General features: G+C 38.5%; 1 protein-coding gene across 1 annotated transcript; it reads right to left on the reverse strand.

Moving 5' to 3' along the window:
* Positions 1–3,017: 3,017 nt before the first annotated feature.
* Positions 3,018–17,588, reverse strand: LOC149818853 (nuclear transport factor 2-like). The gene is made up of 10 exons (XM_089986030.1): positions 17,497–17,588; positions 13,794–13,843; positions 13,555–13,692; positions 12,738–13,041; positions 12,431–12,663; positions 12,172–12,340; positions 11,756–11,877; positions 11,610–11,675; positions 3,772–3,841; positions 3,018–3,686 (listed from the first exon to the last, which is right to left on the reverse strand). The coding sequence occupies exons 2-10, from the start codon at positions 13,839–13,841 to the stop codon at positions 3,466–3,468; spliced, it is 1,371 nt and encodes a 456-aa protein (XP_089842156.1). The 5' UTR covers positions 13,842–13,843; positions 17,497–17,588; the 3' UTR covers positions 3,018–3,465.
* Between the last annotated feature and the right edge of the window lie 819 nt (positions 17,589–18,407).

Raw genomic sequence — 18,407 nt, forward strand, 5'->3', positions numbered from 1 at the left:
ATGTCTGATCCAACATCATATCCAAATTGTTTTTAACAGCTTTATTGCATAAATAAAATAGGATTAAGCATAATGAGTTTCTAGCCTCATCTAGAAGATAAGCAGATACGCTTCACCCATGATTATGTAATCTCTGACCTTTCTTTTGAAATTCAACATTCCATGTCTGCAAACTATCTTAATTAAAAGGAAAAAAATTTGTCTGCAAACCATAAAATATACTTCCTATAATTCTTTGTGAATATATATTGTCATGAACATTGTAAACTATTATGTCATGAACCCTGTCATTGTGGTAGGAGCTAAAAGTATTGTATTAATGGATCATGCAAAAGCTGGTGCACGAGTGTGTCATTTGCTTTCAGAGGTGAGCCACGTAAGTTTTCCTTAAGCCCCCACCTGAAGTTTTCCTTGACAAATAAGAGAAAATTCTGCTAATGGATTGACCATGGTACATCACTTTGTTTGCCCAAATTAAACTCAAAAACCGTCCAAAGCACCAGTGTACTTGAACGAGGCTGAAATGTTGTTGTTGTAGCAGTCCATCAGGTCAAATCTCTACTAAAATACAAGAGAAGAGAAAAGGTTCAGAACATGGTTATTCAAACTTTCTCATTTCCAAAGAGTGGAGAAGATTAGGCAAAGATGCACTTCAGTAGTAGGCCACAAATAATAGTGAATACTGATAAAAAAAAAATCCCACGTTTAAAGCTTCCGGTGAATTACTGCAAGTGGATCTAGGTCGAATATCTGACTGAATACAAATCTGTTATCAGATTGGGTAGCCAAAAATGAGATTCTATTAGTAATTAGATCTGGATTCAATATAAATTTTTTCATCTGAATCCAAGAAATCCAAAACGGAACATATGTAAATCTCAGATTTTAAGCAAGTCAGAACCAAATTCAGTGTTGGTTGATCCCCATCCAGCTCCGAAACCATATATTGATTATGGTAGATCCGATTAAGTCAGACTCATGCATAGATCCAACCTGAGTTCTACATGTTTACATCCAAAGGAAAATTCAGTTCAATTTATCAGATCTAGGATAAGTTTGAGCCAGTTCTCGAATCGAATCCCATTTTGGCCCTTACTATGATGACCCAGTCTGGTGTGTTGGTTGTATGCTATGCAGGCAGCAGTTTACTTGATTAATAGGCTCCAGTCTCCAAACCCTGGTAAAAAGTGCCCTCTTGAGGTTTTACTGAATAAACCTCCTGATCATAAATTTCTCAAAATCTTTGGATGTGGTTGTTATCCATATCTCCGCCCATGTAGAAATCACTAACTAACTGGATTTCAAGTTCACGAGATGTGTGTTCCTGGGCTATAGCAACAAGTACAAGGGGTACAATTGTCTTGACCTTACAACCAAAAAAAAAAATGTGTTTCTCAACATGTAGTGTTTGATGAATCTTACTTCCCTTGCAAATAGTACTCATAGACAAAGAAAACCCCCAAGCGGACCACCCAACAAGTTCCTCTCATACCCATGAGTGGACCTATAGCCTTAAACCAAAGCTCTAGGCCGCCTGTCGCCCAACCACCAAACTCACCTGCCACTGACCGTCCCTCTGGATTTACCGAATCTGCCTATCCTCCCAGCGTGTCTCCTGCAGTTGAGCCCAATCAATCCGGTCTTGACCCTGCACCTGCTCTATTGGTGCCTACCACGCCCACCCATACCCACCCCCATGGTCTTCAGATTTCAGGATGGCAGGAAGACATCTCGCACCGCACCGCACCGCCTACGAGAGATTGACATAGTACAAGTATAAGGAATTAGGAAAAGAAGAAAACCAATGAAGACTTGAAATGAGGCAGTTGGGGGTGACATGAAACATTGTAGAGTGATTGAAGTATTTGTTGTAGGTATATAGGAATGAAGAAACAAGACTTGTAAAGCCAACCCCACGTAGTTGGGATGAGGCTTAATGATGATGATGATTTCTTCCAACCCTAAAACAATGACAGCTCGAACTTAGGCTCATTATGATCTCAAACCAGGCTTGGCTCACCACAAGAATGTGGCAAACTTAAAACTTCAAGCTTGGTCGTTCAGCTCATTTATCAGCCCTACTTAGTAACCCAGGGCTGAAGTGTTTTGTGCATCAGTGGACCATATACCAGTCTGCGAGAACCCAACCTGAACTCATCACCTGTCAAGCTCCTATCAAGAGTGCAGGAACTAAGGGTGTTAAGCAAAGCTGAGAAAGCCAGCTTACCATCTGCAGCTGAGAAGTTTGGGATGTCCCTCTCAGCAATTCAGAAACTGGGCTTACTCTCGAAAGCAGAGGTGTTGGGAGTCCTGTCTAGTAAGGGAGCCCTACTGCTCTTCTCAGCCCAAGCCTAGAATTTCAGCGCACAAGTTAATCAAATATTCAAATGATTTACCAGATTCCGGCAAACAACCATTCCCGACTTCCTGACCTCCAGCTTTATGTAATTTATACGAGGCAGTTGTAATAGTTTTTCCCTTTTTTCTTTTGGTTTATTACGTAGAACCAGAGGCCTGGCCACACTGGTCTTAACCTGCTGTATCTATGGTAGCTATACCAGTAGTACGACTTGGTTGACCCTGAAGGGGTCTCCTGCTCTGCATTGCAGAAGGAGGTGCCCAGAGAAGGTCCCGAAGTCGAGGTAGGGAGAAGCCTCCTCATAAGCAAGCCTGAGACCATGTGGGCAACCCCCGGTATCTATGCTCAGATTTCTGTTCATGAGGGCTCAGCAGCCTTTGCCGCATGAAATTTTCTAACTCTCAAAAAAATTGATTAAATATGATTTGAAATTTATCATTTTCAATGAATCCATACATCTACATTGGTGGTAGCCAACACTTTAAACTCTCTCTCTCTCTCTCTCATGCATGCTGACATCGATCAAGCAGCATCTTCTTAAGGAATTTCACAAGGGCAGAATCCATAGTCACATGATTCACCAGATCTAGAGAAACAACAGTTTCCGAGAACAGAATCAACAATTCCACGATGAAAACATAGCAGAAAGCAAGAGCAATTGACAATCCAAAACTGATTATTACCATTGTATATCTTCTGTTCACTACAAATGACAATCGAAAACAAATAATAATGATAAAACTAAACAATCATCTCAAGAAAATGAAACCAACAAGCCCCTATATGATTCTCCACAATAAAGTACCAAAATTTCTCTCTGCAGCAAGAAGAGTGCACCAACATCACTGCCCAATTCAAGTTAAAGAAAACCAGCAAATTTCTTAAATATTCCCCTTTACCAATGGGGAAAAAATTAACAAAGCCACTCTTCTACCATGAAAATTTTTATCAATAACAACAATGCCCCTGATATTAACTCCAAGGATCTGAAGGGGCGTTCCCAATTATCTCTAGGGGCATTCATACCAAGAATTATAAGGTTCCATAATTTCACCAAGGGTTGTTTTGGTAACCTGATCAGAATGGCAGCCAAGTACAATCTCTTCTCACACATTGGAGCTAGCACCAGCATAACGGCTTGCTCTGCCATTGCCATTTTGATCGGTGCGCTGAGAACCATCTCCTCCCCATCCAGATGCACCCCAGCCACGTGCATTGCCAATGTCACTCCTGCCGTACCCACGCCCACCAAAATTTCCACGGCCTCTTGGACCATCATTTCGGAACCCACCTCTCCCTGGAGGAAACCGGCCCCCTCTCCCACCACCTGTGAAGCAAGGCAAGCATATGAGCTACACCACATATATCAATTACGGCAATAATTGAGATTATACAAGGAGTAATATGCATGCCTCGGGCTGTAGAAGTGGTTCTCTTCTCCTCAACAAAGCATTGCCTGCCACCAATCATCACCGGAGAAGCCTGAAAAGTACACGAGATAAATTTCTTTCTACCGTATAGTTTAATGAATAATGGTGAGCCATGCACAGTCCAGTTACTGAGAAAGAAAAATGAATTTATTGCAACCATATAGTCTAATGAATAACAGTGGGGTCATGCACAATCCAGTTACTGGGAATTCACTAACTCAAGTCTCTACACTTTTAAAGATGAACAATTAGGAATAACCTACTCGTGATTCATGAAACAGAGTTGAACAAAGGTTGAACCATATTCTTCTGTGACAGAATCTAACTAGTCTTTTAATCCTGAATGGCTATTTTATCTAACGTAGCAGCATTAAATTGACAAAAGATTTTTTTATCTAAAATCTACAAGGTGTCTGGAGTCCAAACTTCAGATATCACCAAAATTTTATAACCACCCTTGCATCGTTAACTTTCAAAATGAATTTGACTTAACTACAAGACCACCAAGGATAATTCAAAACCAATTACAACGCACCATATGGGAAAATCCACACAACTAACTTGCAACAGGTTGCAAGAGAAGTCCACAGATCAAGACATTAATAAAGATGACACAACTTCAGACCCTTGCATGCATAAAACACAAGAAAACTCAACCACTACACTAATGCAACCAGAGCACCTGTCACTCAAGCCAACGAGTGAAGCAACTAGAACCAACAAACTTTCAATCCCTAGATTGCTGCGCTATTTTTACATCATTGCTGAAAGAATCAATAATGTTAGAAAACCAAAAGCAGCACACAGAAGATGACACCATTCGCTTGTAAAAGACATTGAAATCTTAGATTGGCTCAGTTCATAAACCTCTAAGTGTAAGTTTAAGTGCTAATTCTAATCCTAAGGACCAACAAGCAGTCGTCACTTTTTGAGAGAGAAGAAGCAATCACTGTCAATATTTCATCATAAAATGACAAATCAAAATAATGATCCAACTGGGAGGCAGCCAAGAACAAAATTTCCCACCACACTATGTAATTACATGATATGGAGATGGTGGTGAAATATGGGAATCTTCTGGGAAAAGGATACAGATTTAGACATACATCCTATTTCTAAACATAAATGTTAACCTTATTTCTCATAGGACATCTTATTAGCAAGATTGAAGTTACATCAGTATGAAATTATTACAAACCATTGTATAAATGTAGCGTTCACATCAGATAGTCCTCACAAGAAACAACTATACCTGCTGTCATTGTTGCAAAATTCTGATTTTGACAACAGCAATCCAGACCTTCTACAGATAGATCAGCAGAAGTAATCCCTGATGCTTACACTATTATTTTAAATAAAACTGCAGTAGGCAGTCTTATAAATAAAAAACAAACCACCCACAACATGCACTGCTCCATGTTGCTAGACAACTTTCAAAATCTCTTCCATGTACCAAAATCCAATGAAGTTTAACCAGTGACCCATCCCTGCATCAAATGACTTAACAGCACCTGACTGGCCATAAGCTGAGAGCCTAAGAAGAGGTAGTCGACTGACCCAAGGCTAACCAAAATTAAGCAGACTGTTAAATTAAATTATATTTATAGTTGATTTTGTGCTCTTCCAATCTAATGGTGGGATGCTTAAAGCACATTCAAACACAGATAGGATGATTCAACTGACACAATTTTTAGGTCTTCAATCAGGTATTGAAACACTTTTGTCAAGGTGCAAAAATTGGAAGATCAAGAGATGGTGATTTATCTCCATGTAGAAGCAAGGAAGAATATAACAAATAACCAAATCATATTGGACAGACCAAGTCTGAATTGACACACTTTCTTATCTATAAAATCCTCAAAGTTTCTAAAACTGATTTTCACAGGAGATGAGTTTCTGGTGCATCAACTGGCGGTTTCCCCATGAAACCCTATTAATTCAGTAGTGCAAGTGGAGTCGTGCATGCATATGTGTGTATGTGTGTGCATGTTTTTGCAAACAAAACCAAGAGGAGTTACAAACTACAAAATACCATATACATAAAAGCTTGAAGGCAAATATAAAAGAACAATAACTAATTTTTCTGAATGAATACACAACAAAATGCATGAACAAAGATTCTATCAGGGATAATCCAACTAGAAGAGCAAAGAACAGTCAACAAAAACAACAAATACCAAAAGAAAAAAAACAAAAAGGGTAACTTGATAGCAAGCATCTTCCTATAAAATTTCACTGTTACCACCATAATCCCATATTTGGCTAAGTAGAATCTCTTTGACTCTTGCCAAGTTACAGCAGAAAGCAATATTGACAACCATGTGAATGTAATTGCGCTTCCGGTAGCCAAACGACATTTGATGGATCTATCATTAAGATGCCTATAAAGAATCCAAATCCTACTTGCATTTAGCAATGTGGTGAGAAATCTGTAGGATAGCTTTAACTGGATTACGTTATTACTGACACCAAAATCAACCTGAAAACTGACTAGTTTTCAACCATTCGATGCATAAAAGCCAAATACCAATGAAGCTGGAGCATTGACAGCAATGACCTTGGAGTTAAATGGGAGAGTATCCAGCACTCATACCCGAATTAAAACACTAGTGCCCTACAACACCAACACCAACACCTTTGCCCCCCACCCCACATCTTTTTTCTCTCCTCCCTCTCATGCTTCCCAGATTCAGAAAATTTTTGAGTTAATCAGAAAAGTCAGAAACATCTCTGAGCGAAAAAACAGAAGAACTACTAAAAACATATCAGAAATTCCTGAGTTAAACAGAAACTTGCAGACACTTTTTATGCAATTTCCCGAAAAACAGAAACACTGTTTCTGATTTTTTCCAGCAAGCAGTTCTGACACAGGATTTTCCAGAAAAATATAGCCACTAAATAGGAATTTCAGACTAAACAGGAAATGTAAGCAATTAATATACTGATTATTGCAAAATATCTAATAAAATGTTAAGACTTTAAATAAACTCTGGAAAGACCTTTCTTTCCAAGGAAAATCAAAAGAGGAAGAAGTGTCGCGGGAACCCTATCCAGCACCCTCACTTTCCGGCGAAGGGGGCTCCGGCCGAGGGGTGTCTGGCGATAGAGGTGCCACCAAAATGGAGCCTGCATCCTCACCGCAACTCACGAACGCACCTGATTTTGCCGCCTTCAATGAGTTTCCGGAAGAGAAAGAGGGAGAAACCAGAGAATAGAGGTTTTCCGACGACTCGCCGGCTCCGTCAAGGGAGTTCACCGGCCATGACTGTCGTCTGTTCCTCTATGCAGACATATCAGACTCTGGCTGTCGCTCTCTCTTCCTCCCTAATCTCCTTTCTTCTCTTTCAAGAGGGTTTTAGTTCCTCTGTTAAGCAGTCGGGTTCCACTGCTTCGTTTGGTGGTTCCCGACGTCGATCTTTGGGGTTTTTATGTAATCCGATTGAGATCCATCAGATTTTCGGTAAGAAAAAACTGGCTATCTCCAAGGGCTTCCGGAAGCACCAACTGCAACCGTCAGTATTATTTTTTTTGTCTACAGGAAGCGCATTCGACAACCGCCAAATCGACCCAGGATTATGCCGACCAATTCCAGCATCCGAAAAAACTCGGGTAAGTCAAAGTCAGTTTACCCAAACTGATTTTGATTTCCAACTCAAACATGATTTTTAATCACTATTTGACAAAAACAAAAATTTACCAACCTAATTTCGCTTTCCTTGTTTTTTTTCTGTGATTTTTGGCAAGTTGTTCTTGCGTCGAGCACACACCGAGGAGGCCGACTGAACACCCACATGGATGTTCGAATTGCGCTCTGATACCACTGATAGATCTAGGACATTTGCGGAAGAGCGGATCCGAGGTTGAACATGGGCAGTTACGCACGGAATCACCAAGGACAGATGGTTAGATCACAGCGTCTTACCTTTCACTGTTTGTTTTTTGTTTTCCAGAAACTTATGAATCTATACACTTGCATGCATCTCAATTCTGGCCCTTAGGTCCCTTGTAATCCTGAAAGGGGGCTTAAATGGGACATGTCCAATGGAGAAATCCATTCAACCCCAAGGGTCACAACCCTTGAAACTAAGCTGATAAGGCCATTGAGAGAGGGTGCAACCATTGGAGTGACCTCCCAACGGTTGTCTTATGACCACATCCTTACAGTTTTTCCCAAGACGAGATTGTGGCATTGGTCCAAACACACCAAACGACACGTCTATATGATCACCCCTACTTTTGAAATGAAAGAGAATTCAGAAAAAAAACATTTAAAAGTGATATGCACATGTAACGTCAAACCTTTTATACTTGGTAACAGTTGGGTAAGAGTTGATGGACTTGGTCACAGGGAGAGAGAGAGAGAATCACCGACTACAGCAGGGGCAGACGACTGGCACCGGTGGAGCCTCACAGGCTCACAGGGAAGGCAGAGGGCCGAAGAGAGAGGGGGCAAAATCGAGGGAGAGAGGGCAGGATTGGGGAAATGGGTAACCAAAGGAAGGTCAGCCCCCTTTGTGTTGGACACCGGTGATGAAGTAAAAAGTTGAACCTTCAAAATGTCAACTAAATTATCACTGATAATGCAACAATTATAAGACAACAGGTAAGGAACTTGTAGATAGATATAGGACCTTTTGGACTCTATATTTGCACATTGGATAGATGTCATATTTGAGAATATTAGGAATATGAATGAAATAAGGCAAACAATTGAATCTTTCTAAGTCCTTGTCTGGATGTGTTTTTATTCATTGTTTACAAACATAAATAAAAACACATGTTATAAACAAAAATTCTGCCTTCATTTATAATTAAATGAATGTTTGGATCACAAACTACTTAAACTAAAATGAAGAAGAAAGGGAGATAAGTGGTGAGTGGGAGATGGAAAAACAAAATGATGCATAGGGAAGATGAAAATTGGGCACGTAGTGAGAGATAACAAGGGGGGATGCAGGTGGTGGTGGTGATCAAGAACGAGTTATGATTGTAGTAAAAAAGTGAAAGTGGTAGTAGTGAAGATGGATGGTGATGGTGAAAAATGGGTAGTGATGATGGTGGTGGTGTAGGCAGTAACGGTAATGAAAAATTAATTGTGGTGACGATGATGGTGCTGGCAACGAAGGTGGTGATGGTAGCAGCGAAGAATGAGTGGTGGTGGTGGTAGTAGTGATGATGATAGTGATCATAGTGGTTGTGATGTAGCGTGGTACCGGTGAAATGAAAAATAAATAGTAGTAAAAAGAGAAAATAGGTTTCCTTTTGTTTTTAGGTGTTTTTTACTTATATTTATAAAAACTTGTAAAGGTAAAAATATAACCGTAAAGCAGAAAAAATTGCATTTAAAATAAATATAAATAACAAGGAGCGATTTACAAAAGCATCTAAACAGGGGGTAAAAGATAACAAAATTTATTTATAATCATGTACAGCTGTTGACTTTAATGATACAGTATACGTAAGGGGCAAAATTGATTTGTAGTGCAATCATTACATTGGATACAAAATATTTGATAGTGCAAAATCTAATAAATCATAGAACTGCACTTAAGCAAATGTTCTAGTCAAATGAATGATATTCATATCCTTGTGCACAAAAAAGAAAACCAAAAGAAGTTATATCAGCCTTTGAGAATCCTGTAAAGTTATTAAAGATCACTATACTCTTGGTTAGAGTGTTTTGATAGCAGATAGTGAAGAAAGACCAATCGTGGGTTACCTCTAAGAGGCAATGAACAAAGAAAAAAAATGTCATCTGATCATTTTAATCAACAAATGGAACCTCACAGACGACAGGTGGACTACAACTTCACCGTCTTCTTCATATTGCAACTTATTATCTAACCCTGCTTTGAGATATACCCCCAAACTTAAGTTTGATATAGAGCTTAGCAATGGACCATTGGATTATGTTGAAAGGTTACTCTCTATTTGAGGTGCAGGATTATTCATAGGGAAACAAAGATATATGACAATGCTCTCTATGATATGGGAAGACAAGTTGCACTCAACAACCATAACAATGCATCTAGGTAGTTTAATTTATTTTGTACCATTCAATTTTCTTTTTTGGGCTATCATGTTATATTGTTTTGTATTTGTTGTTCACTACGTGAAGGTAAGCTTGGGAATGATGTTCTCAACTTGAAGATCATTGTTGTTCACATTTTGTGTCAAACTTGCAAGGCAAGTGGATGGAAGTAGAGATGGAGTGTGTTGAGTAGATCCACATGAAGAGGAGAAATCACCTAAAACCTTCACACCGACAAGTCAATGATCTTGTGTTTGTTCACTACAATTTGCATATGAAAGACTATTATAAATTTTACATTTGAATAACTATGATTCAAAGAATATGATGCCAAAAAATAACATTAATATCATTGTCTCAGACAACTGGGAAAGTTATCAGCACAAAAGCATAAAGAACAGTTTGATCTCAATAACATAGAAATTTTTTATGTGAATAGGGTACAAGAAGAGTCCAGCTTATTGACTGAGGAAGATAGAAGGAACAACAGATCAGTATGTTGGTGATGATGTTGAGAAGGAAGAGGAGATGATGATGACTAACAATGTATGATAAAACATTTTACTTTATTTTTGAAAATATAGGTTGTAAAACTTGAAAGTCAAAAAACATTTTGACTTGGACATTAGACTCTTTGTATTCAGTTATATTAAGGGTAAGAGTTTGCTTTGTAAAGTTTTCTACTTGGATAATTTGCATTTTCTTATTGATCATAAACGTCATTACTAACTTATTATCTTGATTCTTTGGTGATTAATTTTTTATGTGGTTGATTGTTGTTTGATATTTGTTATTTTGGCTTTGTTTTGTAGTTAGTAGTTGTATTACTTACAATATGAAATATATTGGGAATTTTCCATTTTTCTTTGTTTTAAATTTTTTCCTTGTAATATAGTACCACTTTGTAGCAATTATGATACATATGTTACAACATCAATCATAACATTGGCACAATAATTCACATATTTCTCCCTTAAAAATTACTATTATTTTCTAGCTTAAATTATTATTCCATTGTGCCATGATATTGTTAGATTACCAGCCATATCCATTACTATGAGACAGTTAGCATCGCTTGCAACAAGTAGACCATTACAATCACAATGAAGGGTGACAAGCCATGGGTGGTAATGTGACCAGGCCAAACAAACCGATGTAATATTAGGTTGCCACAAAGAGGTCCCCCACACGCGAAGGGGCCCCCACACACCCACAGACAAACTAACCCTATCAAGTTACAGCACACTTAAATCATTAATTTGCTAAAATACAATAATAGAATGCATAAAAAATTGCTAGTGAACATAATCAAACAATACTTTTTAGTCAACAAAGCAATAACAGTAATAACTTCTCCTGGAACTTGCAGTTTCATGAAGGCCACCTGTCCTAAATAGTCATCTTCAAGATAGTTTACAATTGTTACCAGAAGCTCCAAGTTTCCTTTCTTTCAAGTTTAGTGCTCTCTTTTCTATTTAAAGCCTAGTCAAGTCTTATAGCATCTGACTTTTCTATTAAGTAACAAAGTTGGCTTGTCAAAAGAAAAAATTTACATGTCAAATTTGTAGAAAACTCCAATTTGACAATAATCAAGTTAGAAGTACCTATAAGGGGCAATGTGAAAACTATGTACATATAAGCACAATAAACCTTCAATCCAGTCACTTGATTGTACAAACACAAGTCATTGAAATTTTTTAAAATAACAACTAGCTAACCTTATGCTTAAAAGAAACATCACAAAATGACCATGGTCTTACAATGGGAAAAAGAACAACAAGATGTTTACCTCAAGTGCATCTTGAACAGCAGATGAAGTCTCAAACTCCACAAAACCATAGCAAAATCCTTGTTGCTGCATGGCAAAAGACAACTAAGCCTGGACAGAGTATGTGCCCACAAAATGAGATTGAAGTTGAGAAATCATGAACCAACCTTATTGCTTCTCACTTGAATACCCTCAGGCTTGATGGTTCCAAACTTTTTAAACTCATCCTCAAGTTGGACCTCAGCAGCATTCATGGGCAGGTTTCGTATGTAAATAGAGCGACCATCAGCTGCGACAAACAAATCTCAGAGCTCTAAGTACAATTTGAGAACATGATCCAGAGTTCAGACTATCTAAATTGGAAGGGGTTAGCCCACATGTTCATGTGCAAATTCATAATGAAGTTAAGAATTGCAGAAATATGAACATGATATAAGCAGTTGTCACAACACAAACATTTATTTTTTTCTTCAAAAAAAAATGATATCCATTTTCTGCTTTGAATAATTTTCTCCAGATAGATAAGTAATATCAGTCAACTAATAGATGGTAGATTCCCAATTTGTGGATCAAAAATGCTGACCTTCTCCATCCTTATCAGAGGAATTGTTGTTAGTAGGTGCTGAAGGTTCAGATATTGGAACAGGCACAGCTTGAACAACAGCTGGTCGCTCAGTGCTTGGACGTGCTACCCGCACAGTGGCAGGCACACTAACTGGAGCACTCCCTGTGTTGTTCCTCATAACCTTGACCTGTATTCAGGGCCACTCCTTAAGACGCTGCCTATTGAGATCAACAGTATCAACATCTTTATCATTGTGCATAGATTTAATGGAACTTACAATAGATGCATATGATTTTTTAACAGGCTCTTCCTGAACCAAAGTAGAAGGCTCAACCATCGGTTGCAGTTCCTTTGGAGCTGCATCAACAGTCCCTCCCGCGGCATCAACTTCTTCATCCACGGAGCTTTCTTCATGGTAAGAAGTAGCAATCACTTCCTCACCGCTGTTGACATCTTCTGCTGGTAGTGTTGCAGAATCTAATGCATGCTGATCTTGAATTTCAGAGGTCTCTGGACAAAAAGCATCATAAGTAGCCAGTTGAGGTAAAACAAACAATAGCACTAAAAATGATAATGAAAGATACCATTCTCTGGTGTCAAGGGAGCTTTGGGAGAAGTTTCACTAATGCCATTAGTTAGTGTAGAACCATCATCATGCACTTCTGTTTCATCCAATGGCCTGAACACATCATTTAGAACATAATAGCCCTTGTCTTGGGGAGCTAGGAAGAATGACTGGGTGAATTTCCTGCTTGAGTTGTCTTCTCCCGAAAGGGATCCAGTCACTAAAACAACTACACCACCATTGAAAGAATCCTGTGAATCAATAGTCTTAATTTCTGCCTTGAAGTGATGGTAGTCCAGCGACATTATCTTCTCATTGATATCCTGCACCAAGAAATAGCAATATCAAGAACTGCTATCCAGTAATCTCTTAATCATCCAAATTCCCGCATCCAAACACTAAGACTCAGGATGAGCAGGATCAGCTTCTCCGTTCCTACATGTTGCAATCAAATCTTATAAACATGGACAAATAAAAGTCAAGATACTGGCATATAAAACAACCAATATGAACCCAAAAAAAGGACAGGTCCAGGTGGAGGAAACCAGATTCAAAGATGAATATCAAAATGAAAGCAATTTGAATACTAGATTAAAGCACATCTATTTTAAAGCAAACTGTGAACTCCAATTTTCCAAGTTAGGACACAATTGTCAGATGCTTCCCAAACATGCTTCTGATTAAAGAGAAAAAAAATCATTACAAAGATTAAATAATTCCTAGTGGGAAAGGCCAGACAGCAACAGCATTATTGTAACTTTGGGTCCAGGAAATGGAGAGGAAACTAAATGATGCTTAACAGCAAATAAATTATAGAAATGCTCCAGCCAACATACTTGTGTGGTTGTCACTGAAGTCATTACACCATTAGAATCAGGCCGTCCCATCACACTGGAATCTTGATAAAACCTGTAAACTAGCTCAGGCGATTGATGAAGAATATTGTAATACTGCTCAACAAAAGCATTGCCAATCTGCAAAAAGGTCAAATCAGAATCATTACATGATATGAAAAAGATAACTGCACGAATAGAAGTTTGAAAAAACAGCAAGCAGAATTGACCAAGGTGCGTACCACTTCAGCACTGTGACTAGATCCAGAACTGATTTGTGGAGATGCCATCCCTGTAGCAATTATTTGGAAAAGTAAAGATGTAAAAATTGGGGATACATACATACATTATATATATATATATATAAGAAAAATCTTCATTCAAAACCAAACATGCTAAACTACTAAACCCCCTTGGTAATATAAATCAGACAAACATGTAATTAATAAATCATGCACCAACAAAATGTCAAAATCTAGAAAAACAGATATGAAAAAGCAAAAGAAACTAAAAAAGAATCTCCTAAGAAAACCAAGAACAAGATGCACATACATAAAAACGTATGTGCTTGTGTGTGTGTGTGTGCAAGGGCAGATCCGGGGGAGCAAGGAGGGCTCGAGCGCCCCTAATGTTTTGAAAATTTCAACCGAGTAGTAGCACACCCCACCATTTCATACTTACCTTCCAAACCTGTGTGTGTGTGTCCTGTGTACAAATCAGTTTTTGCATCATGGTTACGAAGATAATGCATGGCCATGGATCAGTTTTTTTATCTTTGTTCCAGTTCTCTGAATTTCAACTAAATTAGTCTTGGTTAACAGTGATGAATTGTTTTGGTTTCAGAGTGGAGGTTCGGGTGTCTGAGCTCCTGCTCCTCGCTGGGACATTTCCAGTTTGAAGGCTAGCTTGTTTTACAACCTTCCTCCTCAGGGGCAACATGTGACATTTCCTCCTACACAAGCAGGTCATGGTGCATTGGCAGGGATATTTCATCTATCACAGACCATGCCAGCAGCGACAGTCCATCCTCTTCTACAGCAGTCACAGACCATTGGCCCTGCCGTGGAAGTTGTGGGGCGACATGCAGGAGTGTATCGGCAACCACAACGTGCACAGATCAATTGGGCCAATAATTATTGAAAATTGATAATTTGACACAAATTTCTTAGAGAAAAACAGAATGAGCAAAAGTGCATGGATCAACGGCCTGGGATCTGTGTGTAAATATTTATACAAAAAGCGGCCGACAAGGAATGTGGAAACAAGCTTGGTTTTCACCTAGTATTCAAAGAGAATGCCAAATTCCTTGGTTGGAAGGAATTCAGTCATTGACTCGTTATTTACCATTTTAAGTTAGACAGTGAGGGTATGTGTAGGTTCTCTTCCCTTTGTCCCTGTTGTTTCTCTGGTGAGTTCTAGTTTTGAATTATTGTGGGTGGTGAAAAGCTTAGCAATGTTCTTTTTCTTTTTCCCTTCTGATTTACTTGAAATTTCTTGAGGTCTTAGAATTGGAATGTAAGTATGAAATGGTGGGGTTTTGAAAATCGTAAAAAATTGATTGCAAAACTGAATGAGAGATCAGTGGATGAATGATCTACATAGAGGACATATTCAAGAAAATTGATAATGAAGCAATCGTGCAACGGTTCCAAAATATGAAGAACCGTCGAGGTCGACTTAGTTGCATAACTAAGAACATTAACAAATGAATATGATGGGGGTCTTTACTCTAGAGGACCTCATGAGCTTTAATGCATATTAACATATTTTTTGTAATTTTGTATAGTATAGCAGCTATAGCTTGATTTTGTGCATGCCATGTAATTTTGTATAGCTATACTTATTGTCATCATGATCTTCTTTCTTCGAGATGAGGCCATAAATAACCTCATTTTGGACAATTTTATTTTATTTTATTATAAAAACATTTTGCCCCCCTTTAAGCAAAATCCTGGATCCGCCACTCTGTGTGTGTCTATGTCTGAGAGAGAGAGAGAGCATACAAACATTAATAGAAAATCATACTGTCAAATATGATTCATCTTGGATAACTTAAAACAAACTAGATAGATGGAAAGGTTTATGAAAAAAAATGTGGACTTTTGAGAAAAATAAAAAGTGACAAATAACAAACTCAATAAGACTGACCCTTAGAAGCAAATTTGAGAACACTGAAGTTTTTAAGAACCCAGGAACAGAACCATTACATTCTAAAACACATGCAAATAAAAAATAAGTTTCTTATACCAAACCACATTTTCCTATACAACCACAACCTGAGAGACCAGTACCAACTGCTAGGATACTACAGTTACCACAAAGATGAACCCACCTGCCCACCGGGGAGTACACCCAGCTTTGACCTTGAGGTAAGGGATGCCAGCCGTGGGTTTCAAACTTGTGACATCCCGTCTACTTGGTGACATTCACAAGTGACCCCCCACCAGAAGTAATGCAATTTTAACAAAGGATAGACCCGAAGTGCATAGAACAGGAAAGTTATTAAAACACCAAAATCCTTGAACCTGTAAGGGAGAAGAGTTGGGACTTGGGAACCATAATACCTATTCACACTTTTGCAAAAGTCTATACCTAAGAAATCCAATAGAAATTTAAGGCCAGCATAATGAGCTCTCAATATATCACACCATCGTAAAATCCAGAAAATTATTAAAAAAAAAACCACAGAAAACAAGCCTAAAAAATCCATGCACAAAATTACTAAAAAGCATCCCTAAACCTTAAACCCTGAAAATGTAAGCCATAACAATGAAAAATCGCAAGTTTACAGGTGGCGTCACAAGGGCTTCGCTCATCTGGTAGGAGCGACTTGTGAATGTCACCAAGTTGACGGGATGTCACAAGTTCAAAACCCAAGGGTGGCGTCTCTTACAGCAAGGTCGAAGCTGGGTGTACTCCCCGGTGGGCAGGGGGGACCTCAAGAGTTTTACCAACTGGATGCCAGCTAATGTGTGGTCAGTGATGGGGGGGTTTCCCTTGGATTATCAAAAAAAAATGAAAAAAAAGCAAACCCATAAACCAGCAGAGAAAATCAACTGAACCACAATCCATATCTACACCTTCCAGTTGAATTACAACGCCCAACCACATTCTACCATCGAAATAGCACCCAAACAGATATCAATTGGACTAAATGACCATCTTCAATTAGCAATACCCAATTATGCAAACACCAACAATAAAAACACTCAAGCAAAACTCGGGGCAAAAAATCTCAAGCAAATGAGAGAAACTTTTCATAGGCTCGAATACCAGCATCGTTGCAATTACAAAACTAAACCCAGTGTATTTGACCCAAAAAATTCCGATACAGTTCAGGGAACTCAATAAGCTCATCAACGAAGTGTACAATCACAACCCTCACACCCACCAAAGATAATCGAAACCTTACCACAGAACCACACCTCCTATCAAGATCCCAATCTAACACGCCAAACTTGATCCAAAATACCTTCTTTACAAAGTACAGCAAATCCGATAACCTGGTCAAGTATAATCGACAAAAGCCAAGGGAAAAAGAAACGAAAAACTCAAAAACCCAAAAAGACAAAGCTAAAACCCCAAGAACCCCATAACCCACCTAACGAAAAACAAGAAAGAAACCAAGACGCATGTAAATCATCACTTTAAAGAGGAAACCTAATAGCAGAAACGCTCTGACAGGGGAGAAGGGGATCAAAATCACAACATAAACAAGGAATAAATTATGATTCAACCACGATGAGCACTTTCTCCCGGATTTGAGAGATACCCAATTCCGAAAATCATTATAAGCGTCCAAAAAAAAAACAATATAAAAGACTGTAATCACCGAGTAAAACACGTAGGGACACTACCAATGGTCATAAAACTAGATGAAAACGAAAGAAAAACAAAAGAATATTTGACGAATGTAGAGAAGGAAGAAGAAAAGGAAAGACTAACCTTCGACTGAGAAGCGGATTCTGCTAGAAGGACGCGAAGGGAGGCTGATATTAACAAATAGATCCAACCAAACGTCTGACCTCTTAGTGAGGACCTCACTTTGCAAAGGAGTATTTCTTTATATTCGGGGAAACCCCAAGTGGCAATTCTGTAATAACCAAGTTGCGTAAGATAAACACCTTGAGGTACCAAAAAAATTCAAATCGACCCAAACTCTTGTTCGATATCGAGTCCTATTCGGGTTTTTTGCTCCAACTGCACGTCTCTTGAAGGTTCAAACGGATGAGATCTCATATCTAAATCCAACATATTATTTTAGGGTTTGAATCTAAAATAGGCGTGTCAACGGGTCGGATCTAGTTCGGATACAGGTGAGTCCAAGCCTGGATCTGTTTTGGAGGTGCTAGTAATGGGTCCTATAGGATCTACTATAAGAAAAGCCATACCCGGTTCTTATAAGTATTACATGAACCAAACCCAGTCCTTACCTGATAAAATAATATTTTCTTTTTTATCTTTTTATATTGAAAAATTCACGAGCCTTAAATGGAACTCACGTTGGACCCGAGTCTGGTATAAAATTTTACAAATCATACCCAGCTCCATGTACTAATTGGATCCTTTGGGTCTGACCCTGTTTCTTATGATAGATGCCTAACTTCTTATTTGTTAGAAAAATTTATTATCCTTATTTATTAACAAGAAACTTCTTGTTTCAACCAAAATTCTTCATAAATAAGGATTTGTTAAATAACTCCTCTATATGAAGGAAACCAAAATAGAGAAAAAAAAATATGTGGATGGCCTTCTTATTTTCACAAGTCTACCAATTCCACCTTCCCAAGCATGTTGGATGGTAGTTCCGGTCAGCCCATTTCTTTTTGCCGGGTATTATTTTTCTTTGATTACCA

The sequence above is a fragment of the Nuphar pumila genome, chromosome 13 (genome assembly GCF_984573655.1).
Source record: "Nuphar pumila chromosome 13, dmNupPumi1.hap1.1, whole genome shotgun sequence".
Classification (NCBI taxonomy): Eukaryota; Viridiplantae; Streptophyta; class Magnoliopsida; order Nymphaeales; family Nymphaeaceae; genus Nuphar; species Nuphar pumila.

What these genes read in the sequence shown, in the direction of transcription:
- LOC149818853 (XM_089986030.1), bottom strand. Translation starts at nt 13,841, where the DNA reads ATGGCATCTCCACAAATCAGTTCTGGATCTAGTCACAGTGCTGAAGTG. An exon ending in CTTCAGTGACAACCACACAA is followed by an intron (nt 13,042 to 13,554) that starts GTATGTTGGCTG and finishes TTCTTGGTGCAG; the next exon opens with GATATCAATGAGAAGATAAT. An exon ending in TCCCTTGACACCAGAGAATG is followed by an intron (nt 12,664 to 12,737) that starts GTATCTTTCATT and finishes CTTTTTGTCCAG; the next exon opens with AGACCTCTGAAATTCAAGAT.